The sequence below is a fragment of the Podarcis bocagei genome (genome assembly GCF_964188305.1).
Source record: "Podarcis bocagei genome assembly, chromosome: 13".
NCBI lineage: Eukaryota > Metazoa > Chordata > Lepidosauria > Squamata > Lacertidae > Podarcis > Podarcis bocagei.
In genome coordinates this window covers 14739372-14761928 of record NC_138138.1, presented here as the reverse complement: position 1 = coordinate 14761928, position 22557 = coordinate 14739372, and the positions used below count along the sequence as shown (strand labels likewise).

The window sequence follows — 22557 nt, the reverse complement described above, 5'->3', positions numbered from 1 at the left end:
AGGTTACCCGTAAGACGAGGTGGCCGATGAGTCTTGGGCTGTAACCAGAGATGGTGTGATTAACGGCATGTGTCAGGTAATTGAGTTTCGCCCCTTGCCAATGCGTGCTTTCATCCAGGAGCCTAGGTGCCCTGAGAATGACAGAGCCTGGTCCCAGGAACTTTTTCTTAGCGCTGGGATTTGCCTTGACGCTGTAGAACTGGCAGGAAGCATATTCTGGCCTCTGCAATTGGCCAGGACATTAAGGGCTGCTGGGGTTGTAAGCAGCCCAGAATATCATTTGAGTGGAAGGTGGGACTAGGTATAAAGATGTACCACTTTACCCCGGCCTTTGATAGTTAAGATCTGTGTGGTTTTTGTGAAACCACCTCTGTGATTGATGTATATCCTTTGGCTTGTTTTAAACCGTTTTACTGGGTTTTAATATTACGTAAGTATATGGTTGTAACCTGCCCTGGGCCTTTATGGTGAAGGGCAGGTAAGAAATCTCTTCAATAAAATAAATAAACTAGAAATAATAATTATTTTGTAATAATAGAAGGATTTGTTACTGCCCAAACCAGACATGCCATAGAGGAAATATCAATTACCAGCAGCTGCATTAATTCAAATCCTTTTTCTCCTGAGGAATCTCCTGGCCTTCCAGGGAAAGTCTGCATATTCAAAGGGCTAGGCTGGCAGAAGCCAAGAGGCGCCAGCTGCTGGTGCATTGGAATGAATGGGGTGTCAGTGCTCTTGACACCCAAGGAAGGGATAATGGAAACTCGTTCATGTTGGTTTGGGGAGCAGTGGGGCTCATCCCAGAGCCCTGTCCAGGCCATTGAGCTTCCTTATGATGGGCATGCACACAGAAAACTTGCCAGGTAGAGATGACATGCTAACAGCCACCCTGAGCAAAAAAGGTGAATGGGTACAATGGTCACAGTGAGAAACGCCCAAGGAAAATGGCCTAGGATTTGGTGTGCCATCTCTACCAGAAGGTCTAGGTAGGTTTATTCATTCCATGTGATTTGGTAAGAAAGGAGTGGGGGGAAACAGGAGGGTGGGAGTGTGATCCCACATATCATAGAAATATAGAATTGGAAGGGACTCTTGAGGATCGTCTAGTAGTCCAACCCCCTGCAAGGCAGGAATATGCAGCTGTCCCATACGGGAATCGAACCTGCAACCATGCCCTTATCAGCACCATGCTCTAACCAACTGAGCTATATCTGTAATGCTCTTCATGCACCTCTCCTTTCCCCTTCTCTCATCAGCCACCTGCTGTCTTCACATTACGTGGAACGCCATTTCGGGGAAGATGGAAACGGCAGCCACACCACGGTAAGGGGATACAAGCTAAAGAGGCTTTGTTGTGTTTATGTAGATACAATTTTTCAACGTAAGTCGCTTGTTTGAGTGACAAGCAACTAATAAGTTTAATAAATGAATGAATATTTGCTCCTCCTTCCCTGAGCGTAAATCAAGTGCTTTTTCATCGTCACTGATCACAAAGCACCCCAAGATCTAAGACCAGGCAGCTAGGCTTCTGCATTAGAGGACGGGGCTTCTGGGAAAGTCCGAGCCCCCGTGTTTTTTATTTTAAATTAACCTGGCCAGTCTCTTGCACAGGAATCACAACTCTGCACAGTTTGCAGTTGTCCTAGGGTGGGTCCCTCTCTCCGTCTCTTCTGCCACCCGCTTCCTCCCTCAGACATGAAAGAGCTGCCGGGAGGGAGATTGTGGAGGGGAGGAAGGCATCTCGGTGTTTGCAGCTGCTAACGCAGTGAGGTGGATTGCAGACGCTGAATGAATGGGAGCTCCAGAAATAGCCCTGCTCGCACAAGCCAGGAATTGGTGCAAACGAGAGCTTCACAAGTGGAGCATCAATAATGCTAAGTGTTTGCTAAGTGGTTGGTCATGCACACTCACAAGCAGTGGGCAGCCAGATCCTTTGAGCCCCCTCCCATTTTACTCCCCTCTCCCTCTTTGCATTGAGCTCCGGCTTCCCCCACCCCCTGCTGAGCTAACCTGAACCACACTGCCTTCTATAAATAGACCTGGGGGGGGGTGGGAGGGGGCTCACTTGCTTGCCTATCAGACTGCAGCAGCAGCCTTAAGCACCACCCTGTGCAGGGGCACACGTGAACTGGTACATGGCAAGAATCAGGGAAGGGAGGAGAGCGATCGAGGGAGCAACACGGCAGGCCTCTTCCCCAACGCTGTCCGTGGTGGTGTGTCTCTGAGCTAGTTCATGACCATGGATCCCCTATTGTGTATGCATAACGTGTGAAGGTGCCCATTGTCCGGCAACTGGCAGCAGGGCTGGACCAAGGCATTTTGGCACCTGAGACGAACCACAAATGGTGCCCTCCCTGCCTGCCAGGGAAGAAGGGGTGAGTGAAGATCTACATCAGGAACGGGGGCGGGGGGGGGGCAGAATAAAGATCTGCATCAGGAATGAGGAGGGAGGGAAGATCTACCGTATTTTTCACACTATAAGACGCACCAGACCACAAGACGCACCTAGTTTTTGGAGGAGGAAAACAAGAAAAAAAATATTCTGGATCTCAGAAGCCAGAACAGCAAGAGGGATCGCTGCGCAATGAAAGCAGCAATCCCTCTTGCTGTTCTGGCTTCTGGGATAGCTGCGCAGCCTGCATTCGCTCCATAAGACGCACACACATTCCCCCTTACTTTTTAGGAGGGAAAAAGTGAGTCGTATAGAGCAAAAAATACGGTACATTGGGAACAAGGTGGGGAATCGTATCAACCTTATCTGTTGGCTGAAGTGGGAATCAACGTCTGTAGCAGTGGGGAAAGGGACCTGTTCTGAATCACACCATTTCTTCCCTAGAGATGGGAGAAGACCAGCAGTGCCTCCTGTCTGCAGAGAGCCACCAAGGAGTGCGCTGTAGCTCTTGCTGCCACTGCAGCAGCAGGAGTAGGCAGCAATGCAGTCCTTGGCGGTTAGCTCTTCCGCCCCTGTGGATCCTGCCCCCGAAGCAGTCACCTCACCTTGCCTCATGGGTGGGCTGGCCGTGACTGCTGGCAGTGTCCCACATTCCATTGTTCTTAATCGCTGCCTGTATCTATTTGATAACATTGCTCACTACCTTGCCTTTATTTTTGACTTCTCTTTCTCCTTTGAACCTCACGTTCCTTTTATCACCAAGTCACACCGATTCTCCTTGAATAGCATGGCGTCAGCCTACCCTTGCCCTCATTCCCATCCATTCTAGCCCTGGTTTGCATGCTCCTTTGGTCACTTCTCACACGGACGTCCGCAACTGTCTCTCTTTGGGCATATCCACACTTTCCTCCAAGTGCAAGTAGATAAATAGGTACCGTTCTGGCGGAAAGGTAAACGCAAGATGAGCGCCGCAACCCTAGAGTCAGCCACGACTGGACCTAATGGTCAGGGGTACCTTTACCTTTACTATCTTGCTGGGACAGCCCTGCCAGATGGGCGGGGCATAAATATCATCATCATCATCATCAATATTCAACACTAGCTCCTTGTCATGCCCTTTAAAGTGCCCATTGTCCTTCCTGGATCCTATCTTTTGGCCCAACATGTCCCTGGCCACTGCCTCTGCATCCTGAAGAACATTTGCTCTCTTAAACTTAGGCAGTGTACACACCACCATCTTGAAACGCAGCTGGGTGGTTCTTTTTCTCAATTTGGATGGAAGCTGGTTTGCGGGGGAAGATACATCAAAACTCATTACTGTATTTCATAAGAAACCACAGGATAGCTCTGGATGTGTGTACATCACTTCCCAAACCAACAGTGGGAGCGCCCTGAGTATAAATGGGATGGTGGACCCAGCCAAGTATTTCTCGCCTCCCTTTATGCCTGAAGCTCTGTTCCCAGACTACTTATGTGGTACCGCCTGTCTCTACTAGGGCCGGGGCCTTTTCAGTACTGGCCCCGACTTGGTGGAACGCTCTGTCACAAGAGACTAGGGCCCTGCGGGACTTGACATCTTTCTGCAGGGCCTGCAAGACAGAGCTGCTCTGTCTGGCCTTTGGTTTGGACTCTGTCTGACCCTTATGTTTCCTTGCCCTTATGGTTTTGATCTATGGGCTACTATTAAAATGAGGCTGCATTTTAAATTGTATTTTTAACCTGTATTTTAAATCCCTCCCCCAATTATGTTTTTATTGTAACTTTACTGGTGTTAGCCACCCTAAGCCCGGCTCTGGCTGGGGAGGGCGGGGTATAAATAAAAATTTATTATTATATTAGTATTATTTCTCTTGCACCCCTTCAAATCCAGCCTCCGAGCCTCTGATAACTCTCTTATCTATTAGTGCCCTATCTATGTGCAAACTGCATTTGTACATAGCCACCCCCAGTTACTCTTGCCTCCCCCCCCCATTTGCTGCTTCCTTGTCATTTCATGGAATCATAGAATTGTTGTTGTTGTTGTTGTGTGTTTTTGTAATGTTTATCTTTTTTTCTTTTTCTTTTTTATGTGATAAATGTGAAAATCAATAAAAAAAATTGGGGGAAAAACCATTTATTGTACTAGCCAAAGGCCATGACAAAACCATACAAACACTATCAAAGAGAGAAATAGCTATAATAAATCTATATATCCACATATAGAAACAGAACCTCTGCCTAAACCATCAGAATCATAAAATGCAGGCGCACACGTAAATTGGGGGTCTCCACACGTCATACAGTATTTTTCTTTTTAGACCTCTGAGTCTCCCTTGCAATTTTATCCAGATTCTTCTTCTTAATCCTTCTTACCGCCAGCACAAAGAGGGCCACATTATGAGTCACTGGGGCATTAGCATCACTGAGCACCTTGCCTTGTTGCATTTCATTGCTTTAAGCAATTTTCTCACTGCTCGGCTCATTTCTTCTGCTATTGGAGCAAACTACAGGAAAAAAACTGCTTAGAACAGGCAAGTCAAAATGGGGAAGCGGGTTGCTCCTTAGATCCACATGTTCCTTGTTTGTAAAACATAGGATTCCCCCACTCACTCTTTGTATGTGAATGGGACAGGGACTGCTGCCTCATCACATCTAGTTATTGCATGCTCCTCAGGACAGGGACCTTCTTGCCTATGCTACTCCTTGAACTTTTATTTCTTTATTTCAAACATGTTTACATAGCTGTCAACCGTCCCTTATTTGGCGGGAAAGTCCCTTATCCCAGCGCCCTGTCCCGCTGCTGTCCCTTATTGATGATGTCCCTTAAATTTCCCGGGTTTCAAAGGAAGCAGCTCCTCTCCCTCCCTGCCTGCCGGCCAGGGAGGAGGGAGGCTCCAACTGTGTTGCTTGGCTGCGTTGCCCACCTAATAAGGAGTCTTAAGAACGACTGGGGGGGTGGAGCTTGCATGCCTTGTGCCGATCAAATTGGCCGCGTTGCATGGGGACTCACCTTTGCTCAGCGCTTCCCAGCGGAGAGGTGACGGTGGTTTTCCTTGCTGCATCCCCTTTGCTGGCTTGCTGCGCTGTGGGAACCACCGCTTGAGGCTTTGTTTGGCTGCTGGCTGGGCTTTCTGCTTTTGGCTCGGACGGGCTCAGAAGTCGAACATACCTGTACCCTGAAAATCCCTTATTTTGGCTGCTGATCCCTTATTTCCGAGGCTGCTGGTCCCTTATTTTCAAATCTGTAAGTTGACAGCTATGTGTTTACCCTGCTCTTAGCCAAAAAGGCTCTCAGAGCAGCTTACAGAGCAGTAACGAACAAGACAGTCACTCCCCTCTTTGTGTCATCAAAACAACATGACACAAAAGGAAAATATAAGGAGGGAAGAGGAAGAAAGCAAACCCGGGCACCAATTCTTAAAATTCAGTAGTTCTCATAAATAATGACCAGCTGGAAGGCAAATGGGGCCAATGGAAGCCTGATGGAGCTGATCTTTCAGCCAAGTCTGATGGGATGACTAGATAACTGGTGAGAGAAAGTTTCATGTATTTGATGGTGCCATAAAAAGTAAAAACAAGCTTGCAGTTCTTTATAGCAAAAGCTGCATCATTCCAAAGTGTCAGGGGAGGTGTTAGGAAATTGGTATGAGGGGAAGCCCATTTAAGCCTGGTACAACAGCTTAACTGCAAAATTCCTAAGCATACTGACTCAGAAATAAGTCTCACTATGCTCATGGGTTAAAGCACGTATGGAACTGCAGTCTAAAAAGACAAAGCAAGCATCAAACCTGGATATGTGTCCTCATATATATCATTCCAAGAAGAAGAAAAAGAACTAGTAAGGACTATTTCACAAAAACCACTCTTCTCTGTTTTCTTTCTCAGGCACCTACATAATCAGCCGGTTTTACTGGTATTGTTCCATCTCATATCCTGTTTTAAATACTTGCAAAGAGTTTGGTGGAATTTTGTTCCTCTGGGCTCACAGTTTTTAAGAATTAGGTTAGAGACAAAACCTCACTGCAGTTCAAAAAGCTCACAGAGCTCAGCCCTGAAACCTGCCTTGGATGCCGCAGAGAAGCCCTGGAATGTGTGAATAAAAAACTGCAATGCTTCTGAGTGTGTGCAGAGTGCCTTTTACACGCTACCAAGTTACTGCAAGGCACACCTGTGCGTTTTGGGTCAGGGAACAAGAATGCATCTCCTAAGCAGGTTTGAGCCACACCACCTGCCCTTTTGGAAACTAGAATTGTTGTCTCTATTCTCTATTGATAAGGGAGGGCCTCTTTGAAAGGGGGTATGGGGTATGGCGGACTTCATCCATGTGCACAAGAGGAACTGCCAAGCCAAACCATTCTGGTGCCACAGCAAATATATTCCTCTTGCCTCTGGATTGACAAGCATGGGCCATATGGTACCCCTTGAGGACTGGGTTTGACTCAGAAGCACCCAGTTACTGATTCTGGTGCTTAAGGGGCTCTATGTTAAGAGGCAAATTAATCTGATTTACATAATCTTGAGAAAGAGGTCCTTTCCTTTTACGGTCTGTTTCAGGGAGCCGGAGAGCACTGTTACTATCAAGGCGGTCTCCGTGGGGAAGCGAACTCTTTTGCAGCTCTGTCCACCTGCCATGGCCTCCAGTAAGTAGCAAGCGCTGAAGGAAGGAAGCGAACCAGTGAAGGGGGAATCCATTTCTGTCAAACACGGCCGGTCCTGTCATTGGGTAGAATGAAGCAGCCTCCTCCAGGAGCTGTGTTCGGATGCCATGAAGGGAAAGGGATGCAAAATGTTCCATTTAAGATTGTAATTTTTACTCTTGGAGAGTGATGCTAGTGGGGTTCTCTGCCAAAATAACTTGGCCAGCCTCGATCTGAAAGAGGGCAAGTTTGCTGTTCCACCTCACACAGCTACATGTCTTTAATTGGCCCTGCCAATTAGCCAAAGCACCTCTGGCACTGTGGTCTAAACCACTGAGCCTCTTGGGCTTGCTTATCAGAAGGTCGGTGGTTTGAATCCCCGCAACGGGGTGAGTTCCCATTGCTCTGTCCAACCTAGCAGTTCGAAAGCACTCTAGTGCAAGTAGATAAATAGGTACCACTGTGGCAGGAAGGTAAACGGTGTTTCCGTGCGCTCTGGTTTCCATCACGGTGTGCCGTTGTGCCCGAAGCAGTTTAGTCATGCTGGCCAAATGACCTGGAAAACTGTCTGTGGGCAAACGCCGGCTCCCTCTGCCTGAAAGCAAGATGAGCGCCGCAACCCCATAGTTGACTGGACTTAACCGTCCAGGGGTCCTTTACCTTTTACCTTTTTACTGTCAAGTTAGAGCTCGCCTTAGGACCTGAGAATATTATTTTCCCGGCAGTCCCCAAGGGTGTGTAATGTATGTGCCTCCGGACATAAAATCCTCCTGCCTCCAAACTGGTGTGATGGGCTTCACTAGGTGCTAGCAGTGAGTACTCTTCCGTGTAATGGCTACGACTGACTGACTAACCTCTCTGTGTTTCTTTGCGCCCCTCCTTCAGCGGCGTTTTCTCCGACGGAAAGGCCACGTACCTTTTGGAGCCTCACAATTCACCTGAGCACCAAGAGGTAAGTCTTGGACCAGGCTGTAATTCCATCACTGCCACAGAGATGCCTCACTTGGGTTTCATGCCCAGAGGTGAAAGGAAGGCCGAGTGAAACAGTGCATGGATTAGCTTGCATTTTATTTATCCTGACTGCCCCCCCCCCAACAACAACCTCAACAACAACAAAAACCCTCTTTAGGCTCTAGGAACTTGTTCTAGGAAGAAGATCTGGATTCAAATTTCCAATCATTTGTCGATCTCGCCGGCTGAACTTTGGACAGTCATTCTCTTTGAACCTAGCCTACCTCTTGGGGTTGTTGTGAGGCTACAGTGGGACAACTCTACGTATGTTTCTGCCTCAAACAGCATTGAAGGAAGGGTGAAATACAAACATAATAGATGTGTTTTATTTTTTGCTTGGTTGGCGTGGCAAAGCAGGCAGAAGGACGCCAGTTTAAAAACCATGAGGGGTAAATTCTTCCTATGGCCAATGTTTCAAAGCACTTGCTTTGATTCCTCTGTTTTTCTTCATGTGCATGTATATTGTTCAGTTTATCATTGACATGCATGTGAATTAGGCTGTATATTTCAAAGCATGGATTTCTCTCTGCCTCCGAGGCAAATTCATAAGGTAGATTTCTTTGCTCAACAGATAATTGAAAAGTCCCCAGCATTTGGCAGAGGCATGCATGATTAAAAAAAAATCCACTATAAATTAAAAAAATTCTGCACCCACCTGAAACCTGTCCCCAAAGAAATCAAGTACTTCTATAGCATTACATCTTGATGATATATCTTTAGGGGTGGGTGCTCAGGCATCTTCTAGACATGATCCCCCCCCCCCCGCATTGGGCCTAGTCCCAAACATTTCTTTGCACTAGGAATCTAAAGGAGTTTCCCAGGGTGCCTCCTTTCACTCTTGTTGCCATGGTAACAAATGGATGGAGATTCCAATTGCGTCTTTTCATCCCCTTCTTGGAGAGTCCTCAGCCTCCACACACTCACCCCTACAGCATGTGGTACATCAGTGGCGCAATATGCCCTTCTACCTCAGTGTGCCCTTTTTGAGGGATTGTTTGGGTAGGCAGAGAAGTTGGGTAGAGCAGAGGTAGGGGCAGAGAAGCCGATAGAATACGAGCGGTTTGTTAGCAAAATCTTGGATTAAAAAAAGCACAGTAATGGTAATATAATACAAACTTGAACTAGGACTCTCTGCCAGGGTCTGGAAATTGATTTTCAGCCCCAGGGCATTTGGGAGTGTGAATCAATAATAAAGGGCATCTGAGCATAAACAGGTTGTTCTTCACTACTGAATAACTACAAAATCCCTGTGAAGATTGACTCAGCAAGATTTGGGTCATCTGCACAGGGCTTCTGTAGTTATTTGGTCAGGAGGAACCGCTCAGGCTCAGAAGGCCTTTCTCCTTCTCACCAATTCTCAAACTACAAAGCTGTACACCCTGGTAAAATCAATTCCAGGCCCTGGCAATGAGCCCAGTTCAAAGAATTAAGGAAGCAAAAAATTAACTAAAGGGTTGAAAATTTCACCACTCTAAGATTTTGGGAGGGTCAATGGAAACGGGCTTTCTTGACAGAAGGTGCAAGCTAAGGAAAGCTTGAGCCCAGAAATACCTCATACAGTTTTCATGCAGAAGTTTGTTGGTCCAACAATATTCACGTACACAATCAGCCCAGGAATTGGGGTATTGCTCTACAACTTGAGACCAGCTCTCTTGGCTAGTCAAAGAGTGAGAATTCTTGACACCATTTCTGTAACCCCCTGTTAAAAGGATAGATGCCTGGGTATTAGCATATGTTATCTTTTGTTGTTGCCTACTGCAGGGTCCACTCCCTCATCTGATTTACAAGACACCTGTACCTCGCACTGCTCAGGGTTGCACGGAACCAGGTAAACTTGACTATCCTCCGAAAGGACTTTGTGTACTTTTGTTCTTTAGGAGTTGGAGCAAATTTCCAAGCTTTGCATGTGAATAATCTTCCAGTCTCCCACGTATTCCCAAGAGGAAGTACATTAACATTACAGTTGTACCTTGGATCTCAAACACAAATTGGCTCCCAAATGATCAAAACCTGGAAGTGAGTATTCCAGTTTTTGAACAATTTTTGGAAGCCAAACATCCAGCGCAGCTTTCGCAAATTCTGATTGGCTGCAGGACGCTTCTGCAGCCAACCAGAAGCCATTCCTTGGTTTTCGAATGGCTCCGGGAGTTCAACAAAATCCCGGAACATATTCTGTTTGAGAACCAAGGTATGACTGTATAAAATGTTTACAATATGGGACATGCACTCAATGTTTCATATTTTGAAATCTGGCATGCTTTTTCCTTTCGGTATTCCTATGTTTAGATTATTATTATTATAAGAAGAAAATATTTCTCAGATTTCAAATCTGTGGAAATCCTAATTTCTGGATTCACACTTTGAATGTTTTAATGCACATCTGTTTCTTTTATTCCATTGTTCCCAGTGCTTATTTTAGGTTGGGGTCCTACTTTGTTCATTTCCAAAATAATAATAATAATAATAATAATAATAATAATAATAATAATAATAATAATAATATATTATTCAGGTAGTTATAAAGGTCTTAATAAATTATAAAACTGATGTTGCTAATTGGCTGGATCTGTTTTCTATTGCTGCAAGAAGAAAGGCACATCTGAGCATGTGCAGAGTATCCTCTTACTTCTGAGCAGAGATGCTATTTCAGACTCTAACCATATGCGGGGTAGAGGGAGAAGAAATTTGTCAGGGTCCATTTTAAGAACACCCGTGATTATTATTTCCCATTAATAAGTAAAGCTGTGTAATAGCAGCAGCACATGTAGAAATATTGGTTTCAATTGTAATATCTTTTTGACATACAAGCCTCCTGATTTTGTAACTGGACCGGGTATGTGTGATTTTAACACACTGGTAGAATAGTTTCCTTGCTTTTAAGCCACATTTTAGATGGACATTTTGCACCTATTTCCTAACAAGCAGGAATTCACTCCCGCAGTCTCTTCAGCCCTAAAGTACTTCATCTTAATAAGTGCAGACAAAAAAGGTGAACAGGAGTCATTTGCTCCACAGTGAGTAAGCAGTGCAGATAGTACAGAAGAGAAGTACGTTTACTGCTGGAATAAACAACAGTCCTTTCTATTACTATCCTTTTTCCTGGTTTGGAATGTACTTTTGGTAATTCTTAAGATATAATTGCAGGATCTATAACCCACCCTGTAATGATTTGGGGGCATGTCCAGACTGCAGATTTAAACTACTATTGCCTTTGGGAACTATAGGTCTCTTCAGGGGGCTGGGGAGTCCATGCATTACTAGCAAATACTTATCAGCACTCACCATACTCTGAAACTGCTGGGCCTGAGAGGTTGAAGATACATACGCCCCCACTGGTACTCTGGTACCATAGACACCTGCCAAACCTATCAGGTGCCAAACCTATCATGCCAGACTGCAAATGATGCTGCAGGAGATGTCCAGCACCATCAAAGACACTGGCCTTGGCACCCACCCCTGCCCACCTGGGCCTGGCAGCCTTGCATGGTAACCATGATGTGCGGGAGGGGTCCAAGCCATATGATGGGATCATCTCTGCTTACTGGAAAATGGGGAGTCACATCCCTCTGGGCCAATTATCAGCCACAGTCAGCCACCACTTTTGTCCTGGGATCTGCAGATTGAAAGCAATGGACGAGGCATTGCCCTGTGTACATGCATCGCTGGGGTTTGTTGGCACGGCTGTGGTGTGCGTACAGGATCGTGTGGCTGGCAATTGCAGTTGCCATGTGCTTGGGATGCTGGTGGGAGCACGTGCTTTTGTTTACAGAGTCATGCTTGGCTGCGCTTGCTGTGCACATGTGTCGGCGGATTGCCTGGTGGGCAGAGTGTTAGGAGTGGTTCTTGGCAGCAACAGTATGGGCACCATAGGCTTGTGTTGTAGCCTCCACTGGGCTCAGGTGCTTTCCGCTGGCAGAGTTCGGATGCAGCTGGTTTTGCACTGTCAGATTTTGCCCACAGAAAGGCAGAATTCCCATCATTTGGATGGCTCTGTAAGGGTAAAGGACCCCTGACAGTTAAGTCCAGTCGCAGATGACTCTGGGGTTGCGGCGCTCATCTCGCTTTACAGGCCGAGGGAGCAGGCGTTTGTCGGCAGACAGTTTTTCTGGGTCGTGGCCAGCAGGACTAAGCCACTTCTGGCACAACAGAACACCGAAATTAGAGCAGCGCACGGAAATGCCGTTTACCTTCCCGCCACAGTGGTACCTATTTATCTACTTGCACTTTTGGGGGGCGTGCTTTTGAACTGCTAGGTTGGCAGGAGCAGGGACAGACCAACGGGAGCTCACCCCATCGCAGGGATTCGAGCCACCGACCTTCTGGTCGGCAAGCCCAAGAGGCTCAGTGGTTTAGACCACAGCACCACCTGCGTCGCTTCTGTAAGGGTATTCCAGGGAATTCCCTATCCCCTCCACAGATCACCAGGATGCAGTGTTGTCATTTTATAGGTGAAAAGCCAAAAACAGAGTCTTGGTGCCATCTCTGGCTTCTTCCAAGCGCAACAACTTCAGTTCTCTTTTTTGTCACTGAATAGAATGCAGTGTTCTGAAATAGGCCTGATCCTCTGTCAGTCTGATAAATCTGTCAGTTGAAGGACTGGATGTACTGGATGCCCCAAAAGCTACTGAAACTTAATGCACTGCATGTGAAACGTTCATTAATGGAGTTGTAAAAATTAGAATAAAAAATGAAACTAGGTTTATTGGAAGCTTAAGTTACATGTAATGAAATGGTTAGAATTGTGAAGCTCTATACCCCCTCCTCCTGCCCCCACTATAGTGCCAGTCAGTCTGCCAAGGGCAGAAGGTCTGTCTCGCCAGCCCTCACCTCCCATAATTTCAATTCTTGGGGGGGGGGGGAAACATGGCCTGGCAGTGAGCAGCTGCAGCAATCCAGATGGTGGTTCAATAGCCTATAGATGCTCTTACCCTCCGAGTGGTAGGTCAGCCAATCTGGAGCGTGCTTGAGAGCGCAATCTGGAACCTAAAAACTGCTTCAGGCTCCGAACTTGCAGCGTGCTCTTGAACAGTTGGTAAAGAGACAGCTCCACTTAAAACCATTTCCAGAGGGAAAGCTGTGTTTAGTCGCTTGCAACAGACACACCAGGGAGTCTTCTTGTGCCTTAAAAAACAACCAATTCATTATGGCATAAGCTTGGGGAGGCAAGAGTCCACTTCAACAGATGCCTGAGGTGTCAGCTTCCAGAGGCTTCTTCCTCAGACTGCTCTTTCCTTGAGCAGTTTATGCCAGGATTCTTTAAAGGCAGGTATCAGAAGAATGGTTCTGTACTTGCAATAATCCCATACTGTATGTCCAACGGTATTTGTACTCTTAGGATGCCCTGTCTATATTATTTTGCCTGCCCATCTACCACTCCTTGTTCTTGCAAATCTAACGGTCAGAGTCCTCAACAAAGTGTGATTCAAGCTTAGGCCCTCCTGGCAGACCCCTCTCTGGAAAACTCAGCCACATTGTTAGAGACTTCAGAATACAGACCAGAATGGAAAAATCCAGGCAGCAATATTTTAATTACAAAAGTTTTATTGACTTTGGTTTATTTGTCAGACAAGCAAAGCAAAGGGGTGCATTCAGCTGCCAAAATGAGAGAAAATGCCCCCGAACACCAGGGGCAAACAGTTTTTATCCCCTTAGGCAAAACAATGGTTCAACCCTTGACCCAGCCCTCAAACATTCCCCTTTATGCATATTCATTGAAGCTCAACCAATTAAATAATTGATGTTGGTCTTTCGGTTCCAAACTGCATTATACACTAGGTGGCGCTGCGAGTTTAAAATCTTTCTGACCCCTTTTACTGGTTCCAGTAAATGCTCCTTGACCCCCTCCTCTTTTGTGGTTTTAACAGGTTGCTCGGCTTAGAACCTTGTGGTGGGCTAGACATCCTGGGCAAACGAACAGTTTCTCAGAACAGCTCCAAAATCCCCTGACCGCATCCTCTTGCAAACTCGCTGTGTTGCAAAAATATTGTTTTTGCAAGCAGGGGCAAGCAGGGGAGAGAGAAATGTCTTTTTTAGCTTTCAGCTTATTCCAAAGTGGACCCAGGTGGACCCCTGGTCCTCACTCCTTCATTCCCCCCTTTCCATCATGAAAATGCCGACCGATTATGGTTCTGCATTTTCATTTTGATGGACCTATAGGTACCACATCATAGAGAGCCAGGACATGCGTACATGTAGCTGCATTGACCAATGCTCGGTTGTGAATGGCGGAACGGTTAAGTGGCAGTGGGAGGAGTGGTAGTCCACTCGTGGCATCTGTTGGGGTGACTTATTGGCAGAATGGGTTACCACTTCAGCCACTTGTAAACACCTAGTGTAGGGGTTATGGACGCCCCACTCAGTCATTAGACAGGAAAAGTTGGCAGGGAGACCAGGGAACTCTTTCCCGCTTTGGCCAATGCCAGCAAAAATACAGGAGTATCCAAAGAAGTAGGGCAGTACATACCACGCCTACCCACCAACCCCAATATTTCCATAGTTCCTCCCACCAATACTCGGGGGCCATTCCTAATGTTCTTTTACTGCTGAAGGGCCCACTGATATTCGTATTCAATTATTCGCTGGGCCTCAGGGGTGACTCTCCACCTTTTTGCTGAGGCACCCACTATATGGAGCAATTTCCCTATAATCCCTTGTGGGTGGACTGGGCCCTCGTGTTGTCTCCTCAAGAGATTATACCCAAAAGGGGCTTCCCCCTCTTCATATATCACCATGCACCCACAAGAATATATCCACCCCTGCAACGGCCTGACACACGGGGTGACTATATCAAGGGGTTCTGGTCCCAATACCAAAAGTCCTAGTGGTGCCTCTAAATTTGCTGGAGAGCAAGTTTCTACGTTGGGGACCCTGCCCGCGGGCACCCCTCCCATCCAATTCTTCCGGAACTAGGTGCCCTGTCTGTCTACTGGGCGGCAACTCTTATGCAGCCACAAGAATACCCTGCCACATTCAAGGGTATTAGGTGTGGAGTTACCAGGCCCAGTAGTTCAGGTAGTATTCTGGGATTTTGGGAGGCTTGAGCCACCACGACAACCACAGGTGGGGCTGCAGAAGTTACAGGCACCTGTTCAGTAATTTTAATGTGCACCTGATTATCAAATGGGGTTGGTACAGTGCTCTACCCTGCAACCAGCAGGCTATTCTCCCACAACCACAAGAGCGGTCTAGAACTCGATAGATTTCGACCAATCCTGCAGCTCCCCAGAGGAGCCACATCCAAGTGCGCTGGGCAATGCAGTGAATAAAGAGCCACAGTGGGAGAGTGGGATGCTGTACTGCGGCCAATAGGGTTGGTATGGTTCGGTAGGGTCAGGGCAATAAGACATAGAGCAAGTCAATAAAGAAAATAAGAGAGAAAAGAGAAAGTCTTTGTAACTGTCCTTGTGATGATTAGTCGCAGGATCTCGTTGCCCGTGGCCTAACGCTTTTTCCCTGGTAGCGTCAGACACAAGGTGATGATCAACTTCAGAGGGTCAGCAGGATTTCTCTTGCAAGTCCAGACACCCTTCTTCAGATGCGTGTGATGTACCCAGGGGATCACCTCGACTACTTCCACTGCAGTTGGGGATGAGGGGGTCGCCAGACGCTGTCACCCAGAGGAACTGGTGAACCGGCTCAGCGAGACTGCCGCGGGACTGCAGGTGTACGCTCGAGGGAATACCTGGAAAGGAAGCAAACACACACAACAAACACAGGGATTGCACTTGTTCTTGGGTGATGTGATCTCCCATCTGCCCCAAACTGGCGGGGATGTCTCGGACGAAAGGGGTTGGCCTGCCATATAGAAGTTCAAAGGGTGATAGTCTCAGTCTCTTGGTTGGCGCACAGGGCACATTTTGGGATATAGCAGCAGTTAGTTATAGCAGCAGTTAGTTGAGATAGAATATTCTCCCAAGGTGTGCTTTGGAACAGCTGGGCCTCCCAAATGGGTGGACTCGTGGTAATTCTTTACAATTGTGCTGGCCAGATGTTGGGGCACAAAAACACGGCTGTCTGGTCCTTCCTGGAGCGTTGCTCCTTCTTGGCTGGTCCACTGCTGTTCATCAAGGGTGTAACGTGGTTCCACATCGTCTGGAGTGAGTTCTGGGATCATTCTTTTGGCATAGCAGGCATTTCCTGGAAATCTGGGCCGCCAGTTGATAAAGGTTGGCTATATACACATACTTCTCCAGCTGCTTGGTTGTGGCATCTGGCCTCATGTGGGTGGATACATAGTATCTGGTTTGTCAGCAGTGCTTAAGATCCCTTCTGGGACCACTGTTCCAATAACTGAGGCGGGGCCGGTTCCCGGGCTGCTTCCTTGGCCACTCTGTCTGCCAATCGATTTCCTCTGGCCACTTCTCCTGGTCCAGTCTTGTGTCCATAACCTCAATGCAATCGTGCGTCTGCTCCTCACCTTCTCCTACCGGCAACAGGGTAGCTGGGTTGAGGGCGGTGGTGACCACTGGTGGAGGTTTCAGAGCTGCCTCACAAGCTGCATTATCTGCTTTCCGGTTGCCTCTAGTGACCATGTCCCAACCTCTATCATGGCCTTTGCAGTGCATTACAGCAATCTCTTTGGGGGCCCATACAGTTTCTAGTAATGTCTCAACTTCTGGAACGTATTTCAGAGCTTTCCCGTGGGCTCCACTCAAGCCCCGCTCTTTCCATAGGGCGCCATGCGCATGCAGGGTTAAGAAGGCATATTTAGAATCAATATAGATGTTAGCCTTGCATCCAGCTGCCAATTGCATGGCAATGCCTTTCGCTGTTGGACTTCACCTCAGAGGACAAATAACTCTTGGAGACTTTGGCCTCCTCAGAACTCTTGGAATGGCTTGCCTGGCCTGCACCCCCCACTTTTGGGTGCTCCATTGCCTGAGGAACAGCTTGCAACTGCCTTTTCAGCCTTTCTCCAACACACAGTGCATCACACAGATGCGTTGAACCGTAGAAACAACTTCCCAAAGCAGCCTCAGCCCCCTCTGGGCTTGGTACTCAGCCCCCTCTGGACTTGGTACTCTTTCTGGGCATCCTCTAGGCCCCTCTGGTCTGGCTTCCACTGCAGCCTGACATGCCGTCTTCAATCCCTGCCACGCAACCCAGGGCTTCTCTAGAGCATCAGCCACGTCTCCTTCACAAGCCTCCACTGCGCCTGTAAACTTCTTAATGGGCTGGGCAAAGCCTGTTTCAGCCTGTGTACTTTCCCATAGTTGCTTTTCTGCCAGCCAATAATACATGCGTTTTGACCAGGCTTCCCAATTGGCTCCATGCAGCCTTTCACAGGGGTAATTGTTATGGCCTTGCTGTTGCTGAACAGACATCTTCCTCCCCCTTGGCCACGGGTCTCTGAATGGCTACGGCGGACCCCTCGGGTCCCTGGCCTGTGAGCCATTGCTGTGCCTAACACTGCTGCCTTTTCTTTCCTCCACTGCTTTTTCTCCCTCTTCTCAGCCTCTCCTCTTTGTTCAAACACCTTCTGGGCGATGGCCATGATCTGAAATCTGGACATGCCCTGGAACCCAGGCTGTTTTTGGATTTTGGTTCTAATGTCCTTTGCACATTGTCCTATGAGGGAGGCATTTACCATTAACTCATGTGCAGGGAGTTCAAAGTCAAAGGGGGTCCAAATTCTGTATGCCTCCATCAGGCGTTCCAAGAAATTCTAAAGCCTGTGTATTAATTCTCCTTAATTTTGAATTGATCAGTCTTATATTTCTTCAGCCAGGGGGGTGGGGGGGTTTCTCTATTATCACGTGAACCTCTAGAACTTCATCCATGTTCACAAACTCATGCAAGTTAAATGGAGAAAGTTCTTCTTCCTCTTTTAGTTTTATGCAGTTTTTTTGTGTTTTGTTGTTTTTTTTTTTTTGTTTTTTTTTCTGTTCCCTCATCCTTTTTCTGTGGCAACTAACTTGTCAACTGTGGTGGCCACAAAGATGCAGGTCTTCTCTTGAGGTTTCTCTGCCTGAGTCTCAAACCAGGGGTCTGCTGCAGTGTTCTCTGAGACACACCTGAGCACTGAGCCATCCAGCTGGTGCCTGGTTAAGGACACCAATTAAATTGCCCTCCCTGTCTCACCTATAACTGCTATAGGTCTAAAACCATTTCGTATTTCCTAGCCATAGACCACCTCTCACTGGTCATCAGAGAAGCTAGGGCACTACTGGTGGTTTCCCTGATGTGTTCCAAACTGCTGCTGGTCACATAGATACCCAGCTCTTCCCTAACTAAGTTCTGGGATTTAGCTTGCCCTCCCTGGTCAAGCTGTACTTACTATAGGGATCAAAACTGTTGGAGGTCTGCAAGGCTCATGTGCTTCCCAGTTCAGTGATGGGCTTTGGAGAAACTATGAGGCTTGCCTTACTATCAAACTTACAGCTCAGCAGAGAACCCTCCACCTCTGCCTGGCTGAACTCTTGCCTTCATTGAGGTCCAGAGATCTGAAAGCTTTGTATGCACTCTGGTTCTGTATACTAACTTGGATAACCTAAGGGATCTCTGGAGCGATCCCCTCCATCGCTCCCAAATCTGAATCTGAGTCTGAAACTCTTCTCTAAGTAACTACTCAGCCTCAAAAAATATTCCTTGTTGCCCTGTCCCAGCTAGGGCCCCTATGTTTCTTCCCAGTTCAATGCTGTGTCCAGTCCAGTTCACACAGAGTGTGTAAGCGTTCTGGCGTCATCACAACGCCATAGTCTCCGCTGAATCCTTTCTTGAAATTGTTCAGCATGCACTTTAGGGGAGTTATTAGACCTTTTGAGCCACTCCCTCCCATATTTAATATGGCCCTTGTGCAGCGTCCCCAAACACCAAACACACACACATGTACTTCCCAATTTTCCTCGCCCAGTCGAGCTCGCGCTGCTGGGAAGCGGAGTACTTATTGGTTCTACCCCAGGGGAATACCCTGGGGTTACACACACACACGCACCAAGTGCCTCTTTCACTGGACGCTGTACCACACACACTAGCCTCCCGGTTCCCCCCCCTTTTCCTTTTTGCCTTCCTTTAAATCCTTAAACGTGGGTGGGTATCAGGGGCCAATCCTTCCCTTACTGCCACCAAACACGCTTGGGCATGTGATCAGGATGCCCCTTCCCCTTTTTAATTACAAGGGGGTCTCTGTCTTCCTCTGTCCCCAGGGCCCTTTGTCATGTACTCACCAGCCGGCTGGACTCTGCCCTGTCCTGTCAACCTCGGTCCTTCAATCCATTGCCTTCTCTTCCAGGATCCAGCAGAAGGGTCAAATTGGCTTCGCCCTCCTCCGAAGAAAAGCCTCGGTGGCGCCAGGATAAGCGGCCTATTGGCCCTTCCCCTGTGTCCTGCCTAGAAAAGGACAAGGGAGCTGCCTTCTGGTCTTTTTGAGGACTTAAGGTCCCTATCCGAGTCACGCAAGCACCAGAAATGTTAGAGACTTCAGAATACAGACCAGAATGGAAAAATCCAGGCAGCAATATTTTAATTACAAAAGTTTTATTGACTTTGGTTTATTTGTCAGACAAGCAAAGCAAAGGGGTGCATTCAGCTGCCAAAATGAGAGAAAATGCCCCCGAACACCAGGGGCAAACAGTTTTTATCCCCTTAGGCAAAACAATGGTTCAACCCTTGACCCAGCCCTCAAACATTCCCCTTTATGCATATTCATTGAAGCTCAACCAATTAAATAATTGATGTTGGTCTTTCGGTTCCAAACTGCATTATACACTAGGTGGCGCTGCGAGTTTAAAATCTTTCTGACCCCTTTTACTGGTTCCAGTAAATGCTCCTTGACCCCCTCCTCTTTTGTGGTTTTAACAGGTTGCTCGGCTTAGAACCTTGTGGTGGGCTAGACATCCTGGGCAAACGAACAGTTTCTCAGAACAGCTCCAAAATCCCCTGACCGCATCCTCTTGCAAACTCGCTGTGTTGCAAAAATATTGTTTTTGCAAGCAGGGGCAAGCAGGGGAGAGAGAAATGTCTTTTTTAGCTTTCAGCTTATTCCAAAGTGGACCCAGGTGGACCCCTGGTCCTCACATTGCAAATATTCCAAAATCAGATTTCTAAAAGAAAGGTTTTTGCTGACTCTTAACCAGTCGTCTTTCCTTCTTCTTAGTTCAACTACCATGCTTCCTTTGTATTTCCTCCCAGTATGCCACGGGAGCCCATGTCAGGCTGGATTGCATGATAGCATGGCTTCTGGGTGGCAACTGATCAGATGGTTTCTTCCTTCAAAGGGATGCCCCAGAATTCTTCTGGGGAAGCCATGCCAGTTAAAGTGGTGTCAAAGGGTTGATTCACTTGCTACTTGTGTGTAAGGTGTGTGAAAAGTATGGAGTGGGGAACATACATTTAACCTAACCCCTGATACTGTGTTCTCACGTTTCAAGAACCACTTGTTGCATGGAGTCATCTGTAAACAGAGCCTAACACAGGGGTCAGCAACCTTTTTCTGCCGTGGGCCAATCCACCGTCCCTCAGACCATGTGGTGGGCCGGACTATATTTTGAAAAAATAATAATAAACGAATTCCTATGCCCCACAAATAACCCAGAGATACATTTTAAATAAAAGCACACATTCTACTCATGTAAAAACATGCTGATTCCCGGACCGTCTGTGGGCCAGATTGAGAAGGTGATTGGGCCGCATCTGGCCCCCCAGGCCTTAGGTTGCCTACCCCTGGCCTAACATGTGCACTCCTGCCTGCGTTGTAGGGGCTCTATGCTGTTGGGACTGCTGCACATCCGACTATCCTCACTGCATGGAAGCACAACCATTGAGCACTTCAGGCTTTCTTTATAAATAGCAGCATGGAGCACTTGCTGGTTGATAGATGTAATTCTGAAGACTGGGTTAAGAGCACAGCCCCAGTCCATAGTCCACACACTTACGTCTGATGCTAGGGGTGAAGAACTTCCGAGGCTTTGCATTTCGCCTTTGACAGAGCTGTAGCTACAGGTGGGGTTGGGGGCTAGCCAGGATTTTTGCCTCGGGTGAAGCCTACAGAGGGGCACCATTGAGGCTCCCAGTGTGTGTGTGTATGCAAATGTGTGTGTGGGGGGGTACCAAACTGGGTCTTTGACCTAGGTGAAATAACGCCTAGTTTCGCCCCTGCCTTTGAGCTACCCCCACAGGCCACAAACTCATTGCACTTTGGCCTGGCTGGCATGTATCAATGAACTGTGATAATGTCACTTGCTTGCTCAGGAGGAGGTGTGGATACCATTGACCATTAGTATGTGGCTCTTGGAAGATTACCCGGGGGCAAAACGAGGCTTTATTTCACCCGGGTCAAAGACCCAGGTTGGCACCTTCCCCATGTGCATTTGGGTACACACACACACACACACAGAGGCTGGGAGCCTCAATGGCACCCCACAAGGTAATGTGAATTTTGGGCTGGAAAAGTTTCCTCACCCCTTCCCTGCACACAAATAACTCATGAATGAGTCCTAGGGTCCTGGGTCTAATATTATGCTTTTGATATATTTTTTTGGCGGCGGGGGGGGGGGAGAACTTCCAGGCAGGCTTGAGGCCTAGCAGCCTGCTTCTTAGGAATTAAGCAGCTGTTTCCTTTCTCTCTCTCCAGTCATGCCCCTTTCCTCCCCCTCAAAATCTGATGTGTACCCGCTCTTGCCCCCTACCCAGGGTGTTTATTTGCTGAACTGAACTACTACATTCCATCTGGGCTCCCTAAATTGCGACGCCGGCGGCAGGTAGGTTTACTTCTCAGCCAGCCAACTCCGCGGAAGCGCAGGAGGTTTGGGATCAAGGGAATCCATGCACCTTAGAGCTGTGGGCCAATGGGAGGTCTCATGTTTTGCACACAGAAGGTCCTGGGTTCAGTTCCTGGCATTTCCAAGGAGGGCTGGGGAAAAGCCCTGCCTGAAATTCTGGAAATTTGCTGCCACTCAGGGTAGGCAGTGTCGGATTAGACCAACCAGTAATTTGACTCAGGGAGACAGCTTCCTGTGTTCTTTCCACACAATTTATGAAAAAAATGGAATCTCTGTGCTGGTTTGTCCTCAGTCACACACAGTCCTCTCTACCACCACCTCTACCAAAGATAGCCTTGTCTTGCAACACTATCATACTTTCCGCAGCGTTATTATGGATCTGGGAAAATGCTGTTTCTCCTACCTTGGAAACTGTGTTCCTTTAGGATGGCCATTAACCACTGCCAAAAAAGAGTGAGTGTCACTTTGGCATAGCTGCCATTGAAAAGCGAGCTGTGGAAAGTATTGTGCAAAAGCTAAGATGCATCTGGGACCTACTTTGACTGATCTAGCAAAATATTATGATGGCATTCCAAAATATACTCTGGAGAGCGTTTCATTTGCACAATTCATTCAAATCTCCTATTATGAGTGTCCGCAGACCATAATTTTTGAGAGAAGGGGTGAGTGGGCATGGGAGGAAGGGTTGGGTTGCATATAAAATCTATGTCTGTTGGTGGGGAGAGCGAGGTAGTTCTAAGAGGCCCAAGTAGTACCTATTTGACCTTGCATTCTTCTCTCCACCCTACTGCATGGCCTGTAAGACAGAGTTGTTCTGCCT

The 22557-nt window shown here is 47.5% G+C and overlaps 1 protein-coding gene across 7 annotated transcripts in view; it reads left to right on the top strand.

Annotated features, from left to right (window-relative positions):
• The window catches only part of ADAM11 (ADAM metallopeptidase domain 11), a gene marked incomplete at its 3' end in the record, with an annotated part of 82535 nt that overhangs the window by 24022 nt on the left and 35956 nt on the right, over positions 1 to 22557 (top strand). For 6 of the 7 annotated variants that reach the window (XR_014001261.1, XM_081166284.1, XM_081166283.1 and 3 more), the window contains 5 exons: positions 1257 to 1323; positions 6926 to 7011; positions 7894 to 7960; positions 9781 to 9847; positions 21649 to 21716. Coding sequence is in view for 6 of the 7 variants with exons in the window: in XM_081166284.1 (XP_081022410.1) it covers positions 1257 to 1323; positions 6926 to 7011; positions 7894 to 7960; positions 9781 to 9847; positions 21649 to 21716 (355 nt within the window). Of the gene's footprint in view, positions 1 to 1256; positions 1324 to 2145; positions 2376 to 6925; positions 7012 to 7893; positions 7961 to 9780; positions 9848 to 21648; positions 21717 to 22557 lie in introns of those variants that run through there. The other variant, XM_081166286.1, reaches the window with a different exon arrangement.